The sequence below is a fragment of the Serinus canaria genome, chromosome Z, assembly GCF_022539315.1.
Source record: "Serinus canaria isolate serCan28SL12 chromosome Z, serCan2020, whole genome shotgun sequence".
In the NCBI taxonomy this organism is placed as follows: domain Eukaryota; kingdom Metazoa; phylum Chordata; class Aves; order Passeriformes; family Fringillidae; genus Serinus; species Serinus canaria.
Genome location: NC_066343.1, coordinates 7,704,887 through 7,725,378, shown reverse-complemented (window position 1 = coordinate 7,725,378; position 20,492 = coordinate 7,704,887). Strand labels below are relative to the sequence as shown.

The following is a 20,492-nucleotide window of genomic DNA, read 5'->3' as shown; positions in this document are numbered from 1 at the left end:
GCGCTTTGCGGCGGCGCTTTCCGGCCTGAAGCCGCATCGCGGTGAGGGCGGCCGGGCAGCGGCTCCCGGAGCGCCCCGGGGCTGATGCAGAAAATCAACAGGAACGTGGTGCTGGCGCTGCTGTCGCTGACCAGCCTGGTTTTTCTGCTCTTCCAGCTGTGCTACTACAAGTTCTACCTGTCGCAGAAGGTGAGAGAGGGAGCGCGCTGCCCGGCTTTCCCTGCGCGGCTCTCTGTGGGCGTCAGTCCCGCCCCCGGGCGTCCCTGGGGCGGCTCCGAGGGCGGGCGGGGAGCCCAGGCCGGTGTCCGGTGGCGGAGGTACAGTCGGGTTTGGGTTCCCAGCCTGGTATCCAAGTCACTGTGTCAGCCAGGGCCATCTGATTTCTCCCGGAGGGAATGATGCCCCCGCCAGCTTTTAGCCCTCAACTCTCGTTGCTCGGTCACTTTTATTGCCTCCGAAGTCGCAGCGAGCTCTGTCTGAGGGCTCTGCCGAAGGGAGGCAGCATCTGGTGGGTGCAGGTTTTCCAATACTGCTATGGCGGAGAGAAATCCCAACTTTTTTTTTGCAGTCGCCTTAGGGTTTTGGGACTCAGTGCTCCTGAAGTGCTGGCTGTCGCAGTTTAAATCCTTTTATACCTGGAGTGCTGTTTGTATCTCTTTTTATACCTGACCTGAAACGTGCAGGCTAGTGATTTTCTGCAACAGCAGAGGAAGTGAACGTTACTGTAAATTAAATCCTCTGGTGGTTCTTAGTTTACAGTTGCAACTCCAACTCGACAAAGGAACTCCTTTTATTTTTACGGAAGAATCATGTAGGTTTCAAAGCACCCTGACTTGTTTTTTGGCTTTTCTTTCCTTATTAAGTGCAGGCAGTGTCAGTGACAGCTAATGCTGCAACCTTCAATCTCTTTCTCACTGTTTCTGCTTTTTAAACAACAACTGAGAAATTCTCTGTGCTTAGGAAAAGCCAAAAGCTGAGCCACGAGCTGCCTTGACTCTCTCACAAGAAAATACTGTCCTTAAAATTGAATTGTCTAGGATTACACCTGGAAAGACTGAGGCATAATCCTTCTGTTCCTGCCCCTGTGGTATTTCCCTGACAGGGTTTGTCATCCTCCTATTTTATGTTTGCTGGCACATTGGCTTGGAAACCTGAGGCCTCACCACTCAATGCTTGCATGTTTGGAGGTCCCTGAGGCTTGGGTTGTCCTTCTAAATATATTTAAGTCACAGCAGTTGTTTATGATTTCACATTAAGCACTGTAGCTGCATGACTAGAGGCATAACCCCAGCCATAACCATGAAGTGGATAAATGACCCTGAGTGTCATGTTAAGAGAACAAAGATTCAACTGAAACTTTGGAGTTTTTCTCTGTTTTTCTCTTCTTTCTCCATTCTCTTTTTTTTTTTTTTTTTGTTTTGTTTTTTTTTTGTTTGGGTTTTTTTTGTTTGTTTGGGTGTTTTGTTTTTTTTTTATTATAGAATGGAGCAGCTTTTTCCAAAGCCAGAGGAAGCCAGTCAGGCCAAGACAGCACTAGATGGGTATGTACAGTGTCACCGGTTCATACAGCTCTTCCACAAGTCTCAGAATCCACTTGGAGCTGCAAATTCAGGGTCCAGTTCTCAGTCTTCACTGGGCGCTTTCTGCTTTGAAGAGTGAAGAGATGCACTTTGTAACTTAGCTCAGTAAACAGAGTATCAAAGCATCAGTGTAAAGTAAAATTGAGAAATAGTTACGGCTTCACAACCTTTGCCCATGCGTTCCTCGGATGTGTTGTTAAAGTTTTGGGAAGAAACACTTGTTCTTTCTGAGACGGAAGTGTTGATCCAGGGTTTTGTGTCCTTTCAGGCTGGATGTTGTACAGATTGGCTGCTTTGCCATGCAGCTTCTTTGTTGGTCTGAGAAGCTCCTGGGGCACACAACCCTCCTTTGACCACTCCAGGTGTTTTAACCTACTGGTCCCTGTTCTGTTACCTGCTTGTGCTGGGTTGTAAGGCTCTTCCCAAGCAGGAAAATGTCACATTTCAGCTTTTACCACCTGCTGCATTCCAGCCCTCGTGACCAGTGCTGGGAGTGCTCTTAGGTGCTTGAAATGGGATATTTGTTGTGTGTTGCAAGATTGAATGCAACCAGAAACGCCCACCCTAGGGAATCAGAAGGTTCCCCCCTATGGTATTTGTAGTTGGGATTTGTTTGGAAACAGTTTTACAGGAGACTTTTTGTTAGCTGATCTCCCAGTGGAAAAACAGCACAGATGGTAAAGGAGAAGGATGTTCTGGGAGCTGGCTGCCTTTCGGTTTGGATGCAACATGATAATGTTGTTAATTAGCAGAATGGCCATTTAAAGGCCTGGTTTCTGCTGAGCAAGAGGGAAGGTGCTCTGGCTAAGAGCTGTCCCTGGAGAAAATCCAGACCAACTGCTCTGTGGACTGCTTGCTTGTGCCGGGAATGCCTTGCTATTCTTGGAGGTGACACCCCTTGGAGCTGCCTACCAGGTGTGAGGTGTCACAGTCACAGGGGGCTTCCAGTTCCAGTGGGCAGAGCTCTCCTAAAGGTATAACTTGCTCTTCTGAGATCATAAGTGAGAAAGGATGTGCCATGATCCTGCCACCTGCTGCATGTCAGGCTTTCCTTAGTGTCCCTGCAGTGTGTGTCCAAAATACTAAATTTGAACACGTTTCTCTTGGTGACTTAACATCAAGGCCATGTTTTTCTACCATTTTTTATGGTTTCTTTAAGTTAGTTTCAGCTGAAAGCATCTGTTTTCCTGGAGTAGTGGTGGATTGGGAAGGTGGATACTTTTGCACAGATTTTTTTTCTGTTCATCACTCTGGTGTGCCAGTTTTAGTCACAGAAGTAATACAAACACATCACTCACCTTTCAGCTTCATGTAGCTGAAATCACCATGAGGGTCGCCTTGCTTGTGCCTGTGCCACACAGGTAATGCTGCTGCCAAAACTCTGTTGCTGACCCACATCCTGTGCTCATGTTTTCACATCTCCCTGAATCCAGAGCTTTAAAATCATTACATGAAAATGTTGCAGTTGAATACATTTAAGTGGCAGGGTGACTGTGGCTGTTGTAAGTGGTTTCTGCGTGCCACGGACATTTAAATGCGCTTGATTAATGTTCTCCACTGAATCAAGTTAATAACCCCTTGCATTAGGCACAGAACATTCTTGCTGCAGCTTTTTACTCCTTATGCAACGTTGAGTGCCCAGGGTAGACCAGAATGCAAATTCTGTGTGACACTTGCATCCTACCTTCTCACTCACCTTCACAACTGTTTGTGGAAGTGAAGTGTACACTCAGAGGATGTATTTGGGAGAGAAGATTTCCTTCTTTCAGTGGGTTGGGGTTTCTTTTTGTCAAAGAGTTGTAATGCAAAGATGGTCTTTTTGTCCTCTGTCAAACAGCACGTGGTTAGGAAGTTCCTAGGATTAATATCCAGTCACAATATTCCAGTGTATTTGATCGATCCTTTGATTCTGGGACTGGTTGATAAAGACATTGAGCAGATCAGAAGCTCTCCTGATGGCCCCAGCCCAGAATGCAAATACTTCTGTGCTCCAAGAGACTTCACTACCTTTGCACTACTAGACAAGACATGGAAACATGATGTAAGTGCGTGTTTTCTGTTCACATTTGTGTATCTTAATGCATCCAGCTGTTCTTTGATGTTACCACTTAATGCTTGCATGTCTGTATCTGAATTCATGTGGTGATAATATTGTGGGCAGAGGCAACTTTGTCTGAAAGTTGCCCATTTACTAGCCTGGATACATTAGGAGTAACTTATAGCTGAAACCTTTTAGAAGCTGTCTGCAATATTAAAAAAAACACTAGTTGTCAGAGTCTATGCCAAAAGGAAAGAAAGAAGGTCTTTTAGAAAGGAAGAAGGAGAACCTGGAGCCTGCTGTAATGTAGGTGCATCTGTTATAAATCTGGAGTTTGGGAACTTATCAAGAAGGAAATGCAGTTATTGATGTGATAAGTCTGGAAAAATTATCATAGTCTGCTGGTTTACATTTCTTTTAGCACATCCTTGTAATTAATACCATTTCACCTAATGTGTTGGTGATACTTAATGGTATCTCTGCTTCTCTGTGGTTTTAGGAAATTTTTTAATGGCTGTGTTAAAAATTGAGGTGTAGCATGTGATGAAGGACAAATTTAAATCCAATATTATTTCATCAATTAAGTGTAGTCTGGAAATATTTATTAGATTACTTTCTACAGACTTAAGGTACCAGTGACAAACAGCTTTTTTCTTTTTTTTTAATTTCTTTTTTTTTTAATTTTAAAATTTTAATTATGAAAAGCAGAAGACATTGAAATGATCAGTTACTATTTCACTGAAGAACTTGAGTGAAGAAGGGTGTCACTGTGGGCCTGATGGGGCATCTGTTTCACCCATAGGTGTGAAGGAATTCCAGAAACTAAGAGTAAAGTTGTATGGCAGCACACTGAGATAAATCCATTTTCCCATTGCTTTGTGTCTCAGTGGTAATTTATCATTCAGGGGAGAAGCTGATATGCTTATACAGAACATTTCAAGGGGGGAATTTGAAAGGCTCTTCAGATGCTTATTACTAAGCATCTGAAGAGCATTACATTGTTTTGTTTTGTTTTGTTTGTTTTTTTTTAATCAGCCAGAATTTAAGTCCATTTGCTTGTAGAAATATTACATTTTACCAGAGTGAAGTGCTCAGTGTTTTGTGAGATTTTTATTTGCCCCACAAGAAAAGGTTTTGGACTAATCATTTTTGTGTTAGTGATGCTGTTATTCAAGGACTTAGGAACACCAAATTTGGCAGAAAAACAGTTTTAGAGAATACTTTCACAGTGCAGGGTAGGGTGCTGTGGCAAGGAACAAACCTAATCCAAGCATGGCTTACAAAGTTTATTTGTTATTTTATTTTAATACAAGGAAAGAGGGTGGTTGGAATTGCTCATGACTGCTAGTCTTCAAGCTCTTAGAGATTTTTTGATTCATTTGTGCTTAAGCCTGATTAAAAAATGAAAATGAGGAATGGTGTGAGTTAGTAATAAGCATTTCGCTTCCAATTTTGGTTCCTCTAATCTTTAGCCTGCTCTGCCTCCTGTCTTCCTCCTTTTCAGGTGGGCCTTTTTAGAACTGCTGAGAAGATGGGGTTCCAGTGGCTAAAGATTGTAAACAAGGACCCCCGTTTGGATGGGATGGATGACCTGTCTGGGATGGAAATTCCCTTGCACTACATATTCAAACTGGCATCCCATGCCATTCACCTGGTGGTCTTCTATGAGAGGAGTGGCAATTTCCTCTGGCATGGACCCCTGAGACTCAAGCAACACATGGACAGAAAGTTTGTGCCTTTCCGGAAACTGCACTTTGGCCGCTACCCTGGGGCGTATGAAAAGTGAGCTCACAGCAGGGGAAGGAGAAAGCCACAGTGGCACTCCCAAAATTACTTCCTCTGTGTGTAAAACTACTCTCTTTCCTGTAGTCAGGTCCTAAAATTCAACTCAGGTATGAGTCAGACCCCCAAGTGCAGGCTTTGAGAACATAGTTTCTGAGAAAATGAGAAAAATCTCGAGACATTTCACACATCAAAATAAATCTGTTTAACTTTTTCCATTAATTTTTCCCCTTTCCTTTGTCCTTTTAAAACATGGAATCTTTATGAGTTCCGTGCCTAAATGTTCGAAGTAAACTGTATAAGCTATTATATAATCCCTCTTCAATCATTATGAAGGCTGAGTAGTTTTTACTTTTTAAAAGCAAATAGCTTCAAAGTGCAGAGTAATAATTGATTCTGAAGTGAATCCTGTACTACTTAGACAACCCAATAGTCTGAATTTTAAGATGCACTGAACAACATCTCTGAACAAATTCAAGTCATGAGTCAGTAAAGGATTCAGTGATCTGACAAACCAACCTGGGGTTTGGAGGTGTAGGAATTCCTTTTAAACTAAGTTTTCAAATGTGTGGGGAATTGGGTGAAGCTCTTGTTGCTTTTTTCATTTATAATTGTTTTGGGCTGTATTTGGACAGAGGGATCACTACCAGTATTGTGCATTAAGATTATAACCTGAGTCAAAGGATGAAGTGCTATGTGGTTTGTAATGGAATTAAATAGGTAATATATTATCTCTCTTTCCGTGCAGGCCAGAACTTCTTCTCGTTTCCATTGATGACTTAAAAGTTCAAATTCCAAAAAATCCATCCAGTTTTCTAGAGGAGATGTCCCACTCTAGATTTCTTGAATGTAGGTACAGAGAAGCTCGGGCTTTCTTTCAGGTTAGTTGTAACTGGGTGGTGTCTCTGAGATGATATGTGTGTTTTCACTGATTGACCCAAATCTAAGAACAGTTCACTGGTTTTTTGGTTTTTTGACCCAAATGGGACTGTTCACATGCACAGAGCTAAATACAAAACTTGATTCACATTCCACAGAGCTTACTAAGTGGTAATGAAATCAAAACTTTACCTGAAGATCATGGCCTTTTTTTGGTTTTTTACTTGGGAGCATGTTTTTTTTCCAAGAGGGAACCAACATATCCATAGTTCTTACACACCTTTACCGTTAAATGGATCTTATGTAAATAAAACTAACTTGTTTTGTAGGATATACAAATAAAACTTGTGTATCTTCATGGCTGAAAACTTTCCTTATAGCAGTCCTTGAAGTTTTGAAAACTGTTTAATTTCACGTTTTGGAACTATGTCCTGCATGCAGTTCCATGTTCCTCATTTGGCTTATCTGAAATGGTCACATTCCAAAGTGACTGATTTAATTGCTTTTCTGGCTGTGTAAGCTAATGTTTTCACCACTATTCAGAGCATTATTTTTAGAATTTTGCTGCTTGATTTAGTAGATAGAAATGTCTCTGCTGCAGTGTAGGGGCATTTTATCCTAACTTGGAAAGGACCTGAGTTATAAAGTGATCAAGAGTTCACAGTTAGGACTACAGAGTGAGAGTCAGGCCACTGAATCTGAGCCATCTCTGAGTTCATGGAAGAGGGGAAAAGGGCACTGGAGACTTCAGTCATTCAGGTGTTGGTTAAAAGGAGGACCACTCCTGTTCACACTAGCAGGCTGTAGATCCTTCTTTGGGTAGCAGGAGGGTCACAGGGGCATCCATGTGTTGTCCCTTCACATGTGGAAGACAGAAAAATATAATCTACTTCAGCCTCCAGGCAGAAATCACCACAGACAGAGAAAATGTGCCTCTAAATGTTTATTTATTTATTTATGGAGCTTTAACACTGAGACAAGCAGCTGGCACCTGTTTTGAAAAGTTCATTTCCGCCGCTTGTTGCCCAAGAGCTCTTCAAGAGATCCATCACAAAGCCGAGTGGTTGTTCCTTTGTTAGAACTGGTAATGTTTGCCCAGCCTCCCGTGTTGGTTTTGGCTTTGCATGGACACCAGACCTCTTCACAGTTTTGTCTGGAAGATTTTTGTGTTCACACTGTTTCTCCTTAGCAGCTCTTCTTAAAACTCAACACCCAACTCTGACACTTGGTGGCGCCAAATAAATTCAACATGGAGTTCTGAAGGTTGGAAAAATCCTTGATTTGCAAGGACTTGATTCTATCCCTGTGTTCTCCTTTGACTCCAGGAATTGACTTCAGCATGTGCAGAGCAAGGACTCACCCATGTTGCTGCCAAGTGCTGAGAAGCAGAGTCTAATACATATTTTCTTATTGTAGTCTACTGTGAGTTTTCATTCTTGGGGTTAGGAAAAAAAAGGAAGGTTGATGATTCAGAGTTTTAATTTCCACTCTGTCATTCCAGTGCATGTTCTGAACATGGACTGTGTATGTATAAACAGATATTAGCCCAGGAGTTAGTTAAGTAAATGTTTTAAGGTCATTTTTCCCTAGGATGCTGAGAAAATGAAGGGACAAGTTTGCTCTCTGACAGTAACTTCCTTACTCTTGCCTTCCAGCTGTATCCTGATGATGCCTCTCTTGACGCAGTGGAATTCAGGAAAAAGGCAAAATCTTTGCTTCATCTGGCTGCCCTGACACTGAATAACTTGGGAGTGAAGTTCTGGCTGAGCAGTGGAACATGTCTTGGTAAAAATTTGTGTTGTGTTGCATTTTTAAACTCACCTGAAACTTTAAACACTTCATCCTCCACTGCTTGTGATGTCAGCAGAGGCCAAAAGAACTGGGTTGGAAGGTAATAACTGTATTGCAATAGGCCTTTTTTTATTCCTGAAAAAAAAGCTTTTTCTTTAGAAACCTGAGTGGCAGAGATGCTGGGCAAATTTCCAGTGAAGCATTTAGTGTTGTTGGCAATTACCTGTGTTGTGTTCATTCCTGCTAAGAAGTAATCAACAGTTCCCTAATTTGTGTGACTTGGAATTCACTGAAGTGCCAGTTGGAAAACGCATTGATGAGCACATTGTTCTGCTGTCCAAGTACACTAACCTATTTTTCTTCCCTTGCAATTAAATGCTTGTCACTGACTTCTAAAATGCAGTTTACATTAATTTATTCTCTTTCAAAACAAACTTTTAATAAAATTGCAGTCCATTGAAGTAGATAATGCAAGTTTTCAGTTCTGCTGAAAGTACAAGTGTCTTATCACTGGTGAGAATTCTTTTGTTACTGAAACACTTAGTGAAGACTCATGTGTTCACATTTGCCTTGTATTTATTTAATACTAGGGAATATAATTTTCTGAATGAACAGTTACTAAAAGATGCCTTAATGAAACAGACAAAAGAATGTCTCACTTTGTGTCTTTCTGCTTTGCAGTGGTGATTGAAAGATGATTAACATCTTGGATGCAGTATAAAACAATAGTTGCAAATCAGAAGCACAGCTGTGGCCCTGTAGCTGTTAACTGCTGATTAGATTTGGTCCCACATAAAGAACTTTTTTTTTTTTTTTAATGCATTTAAATTAGGAAACTGAAGATACATTATCTTTGTTTTCTCTTGCATTCTTAGCTTTCTGAAGGGAGAGAGATGACTATAAGTACAGTAATACTTGTTTCCTTTGATGTGGTTCATCCCATGCTAAAAAAAGGCAGAAGTCTTGTTTATGGCCTCAAAAGTAAAAGACTTTTGCCTTGTGATCTTAGGACAGTTCATTTTTGTGTTGCTTTGGTTCTATAAAATTCACGTTCCTGAATTAACTAGCTTGGGATTTTTCTGCTTTATTTTTTCCCCCCTCAGGCTGGTATAGGCAGTGCAATGTCATTCCTCACAGCAAAGATGTGGATTTGGGAATCTTTATAAGGGACTACAAAGCAGATATCATTCCAGCCTTCCAGAAAGCAGGGTTGCCACTGAAGCACAAATTTGGCAAGGTACATAGAAAATGAACATTTTATTTCATGTGTGTGTTTCTGTAGATTTGTAACTTTGACTTCTGTTTCAGAAGTGTTTAATATTAAAAATAATGCAGAGTTACTGTGGTTTTTTCAGTTAGAATAGAAATATAACTGTGTATCCAATGAATATGAATTTGTTTTCTGCTGACATAAGTTGATTTGTATTTTTATGTGTATATACAGTGTGTATTTTTGTCTTCCAGGTGGAAGACAGCTTGGAACTCTCTTTTCAGGGAGAAGATGATGTGAAACTTGACATTTTTTTCTTCTATGAAGAGGATGACCACATATGGAATGGAGGGACTCAGGCCAAATCAGGCAAGAAATTTAAGTAAGAACTGGATTTGTACCACTAGTAAGAAAGAAATTGAACAATATAGTGTTTACTGATGGCATTTTGTGTGCTGTTGCCTGGCAAAGCTCGTGTTCTTTGTGGAAATGTGGATGTCAGAGGGGAATCAGTGGAGATTCTGCACTCTGAGACCAGTGAAGCAGAGAGAGAACAGTCCAATGCCTTACTAGAGAGTAAATGTCAGATCTCTTGTGAAATCAAAAGCAGGGCTGGCATATCATATATCAAGCAGATCTTATCTGAATGTGACAGGCCCCCAGTTACATAAACACCCAAGATGAGAAAAAAAAAATCTCTAAAACAGTGTCTGTTGCACAATCTAATTTTGTAGTAGAACATTAATCCTCAGGCATCTGTCTTGACGAGGAAGTATTATGGCAAAAAGCCTCAACTCTCCTTGCACAGAAAAGCCCACAATTTGGGATTTTGAAGTAGCACTGTGGAATATTGGGCAGTGACAGCAACACAGACAATTCCTGCAGGCCTTATTGTTCATGTTCTGAAAATGGAATTTTGAATAGGATCCCGTGTTTCTTGTTTCACTCCTTTCTGTATTAAAACAGCAATGATTTAATCATTTAATTTAATGATTTAATGATTTAATCCAAATCAGTTTAGCAAACTGAATATGGGTTTTGATAATTAGATTTATTTCTTTCAATCACATGCCTTCACTCAGAAGGAGATTGCTACAGACTAGTTGAAAACCTTGTAGACTTCTATAGGATTTCATTATCTTTCACATTTTTCCTGAAATGTATTTGTTTGTATTTAGCTAATGGGAATTTTATGAGTACTGTCATCCAGCTGGAGATAATGTCCAAATCCTTGTCTTAGTTATCTTTGTTCTGAAGTGATAAATAAAGACTGGTAAAGATATTTTGATAACCAGCTTCAAAAGGCACATTTAGAAATAGACAAAAGAAAGAGCTCTTGGAATATCCCCACAGAAAATATGCCATATAGCAAAGTATTTTTTTTTTTTTTTAGAATATAGCAGCAGTTCCAGTTTTCATGTGTGGTGCATTCTGAAAAGCAAGCTGGCCAATAAATTCCTTTCCTCCTCTTTGTGCTCTTGTTGCATCCAAATTGCAGTAGCTGTTTCCATGCCAATGGAGTTGACACTGCTCCTTCAAAATTCCATCAAACCTTGGATACTTGAGAGATATTTCCCCCCTTTTTTTTGGTAATGACTGGTCCAAGGCATGAGAATAGGGGATCAGTGTGACCCTGTGCTGCATTCCAGATTTTGTATCCTTGGGCATTACAGCTCTTTTGGAACTCAATCTTCCACAAAACTCTTTCCTTTTCTTGTAGCCTCGTAGTTATTTTTGGTGGTAGGTTATTAAAAGTTCCAAACATAGCTTTCTTGCTCACTAATAACTTTGCTTAGGCATCGCATCATAAGGAAGCCAAGCCTCTAATTCTGAGATGGTGTTTCTTAGTTTAGTACCCACAGAAAAAGGAAAACTGCTTGTTTACCACCATAAAGGCCCTGAGCCATGTCAGAACTGTAGCTGTTCAGAATTCTTAGCCAAGTAATTCCAGACATGTGTTATTCCAAATTCACACTCAAAAAGAGAAAAGAGACCCAGCTTTTTTTACTCTGAGATGTGAGAGCACTTGGCATGCTTAATCTATGTACAACACCAGAATGACCCTCAATTTTGCTCAATCCCCAAGCCTGTCAGAATTTTGGAGGAAGACAAAAGGGAGGAGGTCAGTCCGAAGAACAGTGATTGTTTGCTCATGCTGAATCCTAAATCTATTCTAACCATTTAAAAGGAATTACAGTGTCAGAAGAGATGCTGATTGCTGCTGGGTCAGAGGGGTAGAGAGCTAGAGCATTTCTCATTGAGTCTCTAAAATATTTCTCATAGTAATTTTTAGCCTCTGTTTCCTTGGAGAGCTGGTTTCTAACCCTCACAGTCTGGCTGTGTGGTTTGCTTTTCCATGTGCACAAACACTTCCTCAGCATTCCTGACACAAGCATATGTATCCTCCTGATACTGTCTTGGAGTTGCACCAATTGAGGCTTCTTCTTTGTTTGCAAATTTAATATTGGACAGTTGCAATCTCCAGCAGGGAATGAGTATCTACAAAAACTGAGTCTAGGATTCAAATCCACACTGTTTGCTTTAGTCCTTAAAGTGAGCTAATTCTGTAGGTTTTTAACAAAGAGGACTTTATGTAAGAGTTTAGTTTAATCAGCAGTCTCTGGATATATATCCAAAAAATGTTTGATCACTTTGTTCTTTCCCTCCACTTAAGGCAGGAAGCACAATTGTTTTATTTTCTCATATTGTTTGCTGAGAGTTTAGAAATTAAATTAACTTCATGCTTGCAATGGAGGGGACAGTTCTAGTTCATCATAAAAATGTTCAAACCTTTTTTAAAAGGAAGAAGTGTTTATGGTTTTATTTTAACCTGTGAAAAGAAACTTTAACATCAGTTTTTTAAAAAATTCTTTTTGTGTGGAAGTCTTCAGAACTTCAGAAGTGGGAGTGATCCTGTGCAGGAATAGTGGGTAGACTTGGTATTGTTTAACACCTCGACTCTGACACTTAATAGGATCTCGTTCTGGAAATTTACCTGTGAACTTCCCCTGCTGTAGGCATGCAGTGCTTTCTGAAAGGGGTAACTATTCAGTCCCATTTTGTAACAGGCAAAGCAGAGGCAGAGACTAACCTATAGATGGCAGAATGACGTGAACATAAGCAAGAAAAGAATTAGGAAGGCTCCTTCCTAAGCACATGAAGCAAATGTTCACCAGTTACTGTTGATAACACCCTTGTCCAGTGTGTAAGAGAAAAAACAGTATAAATGTAATATGGCCACTTGCTGCAGTTGCTTGCTTTCTCCTTGACCTTACTTAGAGGTGCATTCTAGTCTTTTGCCAGTGACCACACCCTTTTATTCTGGCACAGGTATCTCTTTCCCAAGTTTACTCTGTGCTGGACTGAATTTGTGGAACTCAAGGTCCACGTGCCCTGTGAAACCCTGCAGTACGTGGAGGCCAACTACGGCCCAGAGTGGAAGGTGCCTGTGAAGACATGGGACTGGAAGAGCTCACCCTTCAACGTGCAGGACAACGGAGTCTGGCCTATTGATGAGTGGGACAATGTCATCCAAATCTACTGACCCCTGTCTGCTGACAGAGCCTGTCTGCAGAGCTGTCAGTTTGTGATTTCCCAGTGCCCAAAGGCATCGACATCCATTTCCTTTGTAATGCCCCACGTGTTTCCTAAGGAGGTATTTTCCTCCCTTTGCTTAACAGGTGTTTTCTACACCTTCATTGTGCTTTTTCCACATGGTTAAAGGAGAAGATGAAAAGCAACTGGAGGGAAGGGAAGCTGAAACAAAAGCTGCACAAAGGGAGTAGAGAGGACTGCAGTGGACTTATGGGCAGTTGACTATTCAAATGTAAACAGTGGCTAGGTGGCTTTGACGTTCCTGGTATTATCAAAACCTTCAGACTGTTCAATTCTCAAGCTTGAGAGGAGGTTAGAATGGGAAAATCTAAGAGAAGTTCCTCTTTTTTCAAAGGAGATGTGTTTAACTTCAAAACACCAGAGTTACGAGTACCTCAGGTGTGCTTGATTTGAGGCTGGTACATCCCTACCATGAGCAACGGGTTGCTCTTGGGAGTGGAATCTTTCTGTGGCACAGAACCTGTGTGACCACCCGCTTTACTTCTAGGGTGTATCTGGTAATGGTGTAACACTAAGTGAATGGAAGGAGAAACTATTGACACTGGACATTTTTCAATTTGTCCTTCTTAAAGAATGTGAAGGTGCATGCTCCTAGGATAGCTTCCCCATTAAAAGAAATAAAATTCTGGTTTTAATGTCCCAGTCCTTGTGTTCTCCCTGTAAAATGTTTTACTGGTTTTTAGTAAATTAAAGCTATCCCTGCTTTCCTGCAAGTAGATATAAATGGGGGGTTATTCACAGTTTTCTGTTCCACAAAACAGAGGCTTCTCTTTAAGGGAAAGGAGAAATGTGTACAAATACCAACTGTTCCATCAAATTTGCAGCAGTAATCCTGCCAGTCCTCTCAGTTTCAGTTTCTCCTGTCTCTGAAACACTGGAGTAAATTGTTCAGCTTCTGGCAACAACTTGTCAGGCTGGCTCTTCAATTGGATGGTAACTTTGTTCTGCCTGGTTAAGAAGAGAGAGATGTAAAATCCTGCTAACACCATTCACTTTCTAAAGTAACCGTGACATCATAAGGGATAACTTCTCAGGTAGAATTTTTTTGTACCTTTTCCTTAAAATGGAAAAAAAAAAGGTGAATATCCTTGTGGTTTCCATGTTCATAACTCTGCTGTCCTGAACTTCTTGGTGTAATAACATGCAGTAAGTCTGTGAGTTTCTCAGATGTGATAAATGTTTAAGAGTGAAAGAAAAGATGCTCTCAGAAAATTACAATCTGTCAAATTTTTGACTTTGTACATGAAAAGACTAATGAAAAAATGCATGTCCCTGAAAGGGAGGATGTCTTGAGTAGTTGATTATACCTGTAAGGTACTCTTCAGGTTAAAATGTTTTCTCTTCAGAAGATACAAGTGTATATTTAACACTGATTAAAAGGACAGTCTAATTTGCAACTTGAGATGCGGTTTCATCCTTTGTTTTGTCATCTTGGGCAGCATTTAACACACGTCATTGCAGTTATCATGCATGACATAATGCATAGAGGAAAATTCTGAAATGTTTCTTACTCTGCTTATTGACTGCCTGTCTTTGGGCGGCTTTTATTTAATAAAGATACTTGGATACAGTAAAGATACTTGGAATAAAGCAGATGCCCACGTGTAGGAGAAAGGATCCTTCAGTTGCACAGAGAGATTGCACATTGCACATCACTCTGTGCAGTGCTCTGGCCACAGATTTCCTGCTTGGATGCAGACTGGGTGCCCAGGAGTGGTGTGAACATTATGGAACTTCTGCTCTTTGAGGGCACATAATGAGGCTGAAGCCTTGGCATTCCCACAGACACAGCCAGATTGAGGTGTGCTTCCTCTTGGGTTCTCCTGGATTGCCTCATCTGAAATGGATTCTTAATTCTGTGTTACCTTAACTTACTACTGCCTTGATTTTGGAAGTGCTCTGGAGAGGACAGTAATTCCTAAATTCTCCTAATGGTCTTAAGCAACCACATGTGAAGTCCTTTGGCTTCCCTGTAGCAAACAAGGTTCTTCAGGTTATTTATGTGCAGCTGTTAAAGACAGAAAAGTGATCAAAAAGGAAAAGATTGAAGAAATAGCATTGCCTGAAGAGAAGGGACCATAAAGGCCATGTTCAAAAGCCATAAAGGATGGCTACAAGAAAGGGAAGGGATGTGTGTGCTCCTTTCTGTGGGTGGTAGGAAATAGAAGTAAATGGGAGGAATGCAAATTGATCCACCTGCATAGAAGCTGGAGGATTTAACATGTGGAAATGTGTAAAACCTGTGACTTTGGGGGTCACTGAGAACACATCAGGCAAATGCCAGCCAAAGCTGACCTGGCTGTAGTTAAGGACTGACTGTACTTAATCCTGTCTTCCTGCTGGAGGGAGGTCCACTTTCCCATGATTCTGTAGTATTCCACAACTTCCTGCTTTTAGAAGGTGGAAATTGGAATCATCGTTTGTAGATGAGCTTAAGAAAGCATCTATTTCTGGATTCAGACACTGGAGCTCGTGCTAAGAGTGATGCTGTCATGGGAAATGAGATAAAACTGCAGCATCTTGAACACTTGAAAAAACATGTGATTGTTTGCACCAAAAGGGTAAATGCAGTTCTTCCAAAAAGGTGTGTCTGATCCAAGCTGAGGCTACAGAACAATCATGGGATGGACAATGCTTGGCTGCACAGGGCAGGGAGGCTCTGAGGTAGATGCTGATGCTTTTCACCTCCCCAAGAGCCGTATTCTGACAGAAAGGCCCATGTCTGTTCTACCATGCTGCTCTTTTAACCTCAGACACAGAAAATGGGCAAAACTCTGCTGATGCAGGTGGGAGAGGATCCTGGAAGTATGATTGTCTTTCTCTGCTGTCCAGATGAAAAAGTAGTAGCTGATCTTGTTATGCCCTTGCTGTTGAAACAGAACCTGGGAGATGCTGGTTGCTGGTGTTAAACAACTTGCATCCTTTGCTTCTTTAGAATTCTCTAGAAGTCTGAAATTTGTCAGGTATAGAAAATTGGGAAAAAAGCAGAGAAAACCAGTCTCTGCTTTGCACTGCCCACTGTAGTTGTGTGTTTTGCACAGATGAACGAGACGTGTAACAACACAGACACCTTCCTTCCTAGGTGACTGCCTGTCACAGTGCAGGGGCTCCCAGGGATGTGTTTCTGTCCTTTATTACTCCCCATCAGAATTCTCTGAGCTCACACAGCAGTTCAGGAAGCTCAGGGGCAGCTGCTTCTCTGCTCAGGCTCGTTTCCTTCCTCTTTGTGTGTTTCTATCATACTGTGAATTGCAGAACAGAACAAGGGAATTTGAGAAATTATGTGGAAGGACATGAAAGTCTGCCTGGCACTTGTGTTCACTGATCTACATCAGCTGTTTTGGTAAAGTGGTGGCACCAGCAGACGATTTACACCAGCTGATAATCTTTACTTAATAGCATTGTGTTTCCTCAGCTCAGCCATTTCTGTTCCTTCCACTTCAAACCCAGGATAAGCCAAGTGGCTCTCTTTGACATAAAGCAAATAATTACAGCGCCTTTCACCCATCCACTTCCTGTCAAAAAGTCAAAACTCTTGAGTAAAGCAGCTTCCACAAGGAGTTACTGTTGAACTGTGTGGCCTCTCTCCTTGAGCTGACACCAGCCCTTCTTTATCACTGTCATTGTCCAGAGCAGTGTCTCAGGAGCCGGTTGGGGCAGAAGGAGCATTTTCTGTTGAAAAATCTGTGTTTGCTCTTTGGGCTTCTGTAATCATCTCACATTGTCAGCATTCAGGCTTGGTCACCTGAATAGTAACAATCTTTCTCAGCTGCACTGAAAGAGGGATTTCTGAGCAAACATGGAAAGGGAGAGAAGATTAAATAGAAAACAGCTGGAAAAGACAGGAGCCAGGCCAGGCTGTTAGGTTTTGGGTTTGAATTTTTATCCCTTTTTTTTGTGATTTGTTTTAATTAATTATTTTAGAAAGCCAAGATACATTTGTGTCATCTGGTAAAGGGTCCCTCCTTGATTGACCAGACATCTGGTGAAAAAATTTCTTTATTGCTATGGCTTCAGCTGGGACAGAGTTAATGTTCTCAGTAGCTGGTGTGTTGCTGTGATTTTGGATTCAGTGTGAGGATAAATGTTGATAACACACCTGTGTTTTAGCTGTTGCTATGTAATTTATGCCCTAAATGAAAGATGTTTCAGTTCCTTAAGCTGCACCAGTGGGCAGGTGCATAAGAAGCCATTGGGGCAGGAGAGTTGAGCAATCCAAGGGTTGCAGAGAATATCATACTCTGGGTGTAAACTGGGGGCAGTTGGCTGGGAGGGCTGATCAAGCTGGGAGGTGATCAAGCAGTGCTGTCCACCACTTACTTTTGGTGTTAGCTCACTCTCATTATTATTGTTACTATTGTTCTCATCAGCGTTGTTAGTATTTCACTTTGTTTTCAGTCACTGAACTGTTAACCCATGAGTTTTACAGGTTTTTTTCTCCTGATTCTCCTCCCCATCCCTCTCTGGGGGTGAGAGGTCAGCAGATTGTACCCCTGTACCCCCAGTTAAGTGATGCAGTGGGTTTTCCTGCACTATTTGGAAGAAGATGAGGTATTTTTCCCTTGGAGCATGCCTTCTCAGCCCCAGGGTCTGACATGCTCTGCAGCACTGCAATGCAGCCTCCACTCCTCCGAAACGAGGTGTCCTGCTCTGTGCTTGGAAAGAAGAGTGTGTTTCCTAGCACAGAAAGGAAAAAGCATGTCAGGAGGGCTTTTGGCTTGCCTTGGAGGTGTTGTTTTGCTCTGTGATCCTCATCAATACATGTAAGAGAATCAAGTGCGTTGGGAAAGACCTCTGGGATCATCAAGTACATCCTGTGACTGATCACTACTCTTTCAGCCAAAACAGAGCACTGAGTGCCACCTCCAGGGACAGTGACTCCACCACCTCCCTGGGCATCCCCTTCCAATGTCTTATCACCTTTTCTGTGATGAAATTCTTCCTGATGTCCAGCTAAATCTCCCCTGGCCACAGCCTGAGGCCATTCCCTCTCCTCCTATCCCTGTTCCCTGGGAGCACAGCCTGATCCCCCCTGGCTGTCCCCTCCTGGCAGGAGCTGTGCAGAGCCACAAGGGCCCCCCTGAGCCTCCTTTGCTCCAGGCTGAGCCACTTCCCAGCTCCCTCAGCCTCTCCTGGGGCTCCATTCCCTTCCCAGCTCCGTTCCCTGCCCCGGCCCCGCTGCAGCCCCTCCATTCCCCGTGTGAGGGCCCGGAGGTGCCGCAGCCCTCGAGGTGTGGCCTCAGCAGAGCCAGCACAGGGCCGGGCCCTGCCCCGCTCCTGCTGCCCCCCCTGGGGCCATCAGGCACCTGGGCACCCCTGGGCTGTGCCCAGCTGCTGGCACAGCCCCCCAGGGCCTTTTCCAGCCCCTTTCCTCCATCCTGGAGCTCCTTGGGGTTGTTGTGAGCCGAGGGCAGGAGCCAGCACTTCCCCTGGCTGTCCCTCATCCCACAGATCCAGCCTGGCCAGACCCCTCTGCAGAGCCCTCCTGCCCTCCAGCAGATCCACATCCCACCCAGCCTGGTGGCATCTACAAATTCATTAATGGTAAACTCAAACCTGTACCTCCAACATACCTGGAACACCACCAGTGAAGGAGTTTGGGACCCATCTCCATCAAACACCCTCCATGTGCTGCCTGTGATGACTCTCTGGCACTGCTGATGCCTTTAGCCCCTGGCTGTTTGCTGCAGCCACTTCTCTGGGTTAATGATACCTCTGTAGTGCATTTGGTGTTTGATCAGAAGAAATGCCTCTTCTTTCTTGCTGAGATAAAGCTGTTGCTGAGGTCAATGTGCTGGGACCATCGTTAGCCTCTTCTTTTACAGCCACTTTGCTGTAAGCAGCTAATGAAGTCAGCCAATTAATCTGCTGCCCCTCAGCCCTCCAGGGACCTGCCTTTCCCTGCAGCACAGTGGAGGTGTCCTAACCTCTGAGTAAAGGACTGCAATATCTCCTGTGAACAAGACAAGGCAAGACCCAGAAATTATTGCTACCTGTTCTTTCTTTGACCACCAAATCTTCCCATCCCTCCCAATATCACTTCTGAAACGCTCTGGTTGTTATCCAAGCCTCATGAATGTCTCATCTGGCAGCCTGGCATGAGGCTGATGGAAGCCTGGAGATGAGTACTTTGGATTTTGGCCAGGGTGGTGACCAGACTGCCACATCTCCCATTTTACTTCTTGAGGCAAGGGAGTTTCATGAGGACTTCCACTGAATGGAACAAAGCTTTGCCACTGTGGCTGCACAGGCCCAGATTTCACCTACAAATGGGCCTGAAAAGGAGGAGTCTGTTTGAAATGGGGCTAATGCGACTTTTGTGGTGGACAGCAGTGCTCATTCTGAGGGTTGGAGTCCTTACAAGATGGGAGAGAGAGTCGACCTTGCCCGTGGCACTAATTTTTGTGTCACTTCACAGCATTAGCAAGGACTGAGGTAGAAATGCAAAGCCCAGCCAGGATGCTTTCTGCCTTGCTAAGGTCTTTCTGCCAAAAAACCCTAATAAAGTGTGTGCAACAATGGCAGCTGGAGACACCAGATGATACAGATTAAGTGATTTTGTAATTGCACTGGGTGTCAAATCATGGAAGGCCTTGTTTTTGTTAATTGTTTTTGTGTGGCTGCCTTTCTCTGAGACTCTCCATCCAAAGAGGGCTGGAAAAGGATGTTCTGACACTGAGTTAGTGTGATAACCTGAATAATGCCCAGGGTCTGTGCAGAAGTGGGCATCCACCTCCTGGAAAGGCAGCACTGTCCAAAGAGAATGGCCTTGGTGAGTTCCCTGCAGACACTGTGAAAAAAAGAGGAGGAAAAGCTGAGCACCAGAGGGTGTGCTAATAGTTTTCTGTGATTCATCAAGGCTGTTTTGTAACAAAATGCCAGACTATGGCCTGTTTGAAGAGGGAGGAGAGAGGAGGGAAGAGGGAAAACTGGCAGGGGCTTGGGAGTCCATAATGTCACATGTTTTTATGTGAGTGATGCCTTGTGAAGGATGCCCTAGAACAGAGACTAGATGGAGCTAAAGAATAGGGATTTATTAAAAGGCCTCAAGAGATACATCTTGGGCAGTACAAGAGCCCACCCAGGGCTACACCCAAGATGAACCAAAATGGTCACAAAATGGAAGACTGGTCAGGGGTCTCACACTTTATTAGTTCTGCTCTATTTGCACATTGTAGTTAACTGTCCAATTACAGCTTTAGGTGAAGATGTCCCGTCCTTCTGTTTTTTCTCTCTTCAGTCCACATTGCTTGTGCTCTTGATCCTGAGATTTGGTTCATCTGTCCTTGGTCCCCAGCTAGAGAAGGAATTGTTTTGTCTCCCTACTCTGTGAAGAGAGCTCACCATCCCCTAATATGAAGCTCAGACTAAAGCAGTACAGAAGCTGAAAAATATAAAAGCTAAAACCTGAGGCATCATGAGGAAGTGGGAAAACACGAAATAGAGGGAAACGTGTATAAACTCCTTTTTCCTGTTCTTATCCTTCACTGGGGCAAAGAGGGAACGCTGCTGATGCCAGCCCAGCTGCTCTGGTTTGCGCTGGAGAGGGCAGATCCAACCCACCCACCAGGTGGGCACTTCTGCCCTCCCACACCCT

At 42.7% G+C, this 20,492-nt stretch overlaps 1 protein-coding gene across 5 annotated transcripts; it reads left to right on the top strand.

Moving 5' to 3' along the window:
* The first annotated feature begins 4 nt into the window (after positions 1-4).
* Positions 5-14,297, top strand: FKTN (fukutin). 5 transcript variants are annotated; one of them, XM_018923316.3, is made up of 9 exons: positions 5-189; positions 1,482-1,541; positions 3,418-3,621; positions 5,123-5,400; positions 6,149-6,281; positions 7,935-8,064; positions 9,174-9,307; positions 9,535-9,649; positions 12,611-14,297. In XM_018923316.3, exons 1-9 carry the CDS (start codon positions 85-87, stop codon positions 12,730-12,732), a joined length of 1,281 nt encoding a protein of 426 aa, XP_018778861.3. In that variant the 5' UTR covers positions 5-84; the 3' UTR covers positions 12,733-14,297. The 5 variants fall into 5 exon arrangements, with proteins under 5 accessions (XP_018778861.3, XP_009096532.3, XP_050843055.1 ...); XM_009098284.4 differs by having other exon boundaries at positions 9,535-9,662; XM_030237203.2 differs by lacking the exon at positions 5-189 and adding an exon at positions 220-317 and having other exon boundaries at positions 9,535-9,662.
* Positions 14,298-20,492: the final 6,195 nt, after the last annotated feature.

Coding starts and splice junctions, on each gene's coding strand:
- FKTN (XM_009098284.4), top strand. CDS start 85: ATGCAGAAAATCAACAGGAACGTGGTGCTGGCGCTGCTGTCGCTGACC. Junction 3,622..5,122: donor ACAAGACATGGAAACATGAT/GTAAGTGCGTGT, acceptor CCTCCTTTTCAG/GTGGGCCTTTTTAGAACTGC. Junction 8,065..9,173: donor GAGCAGTGGAACATGTCTTG/GTAAAAATTTGT, acceptor TTCCCCCCTCAG/GCTGGTATAGGCAGTGCAAT.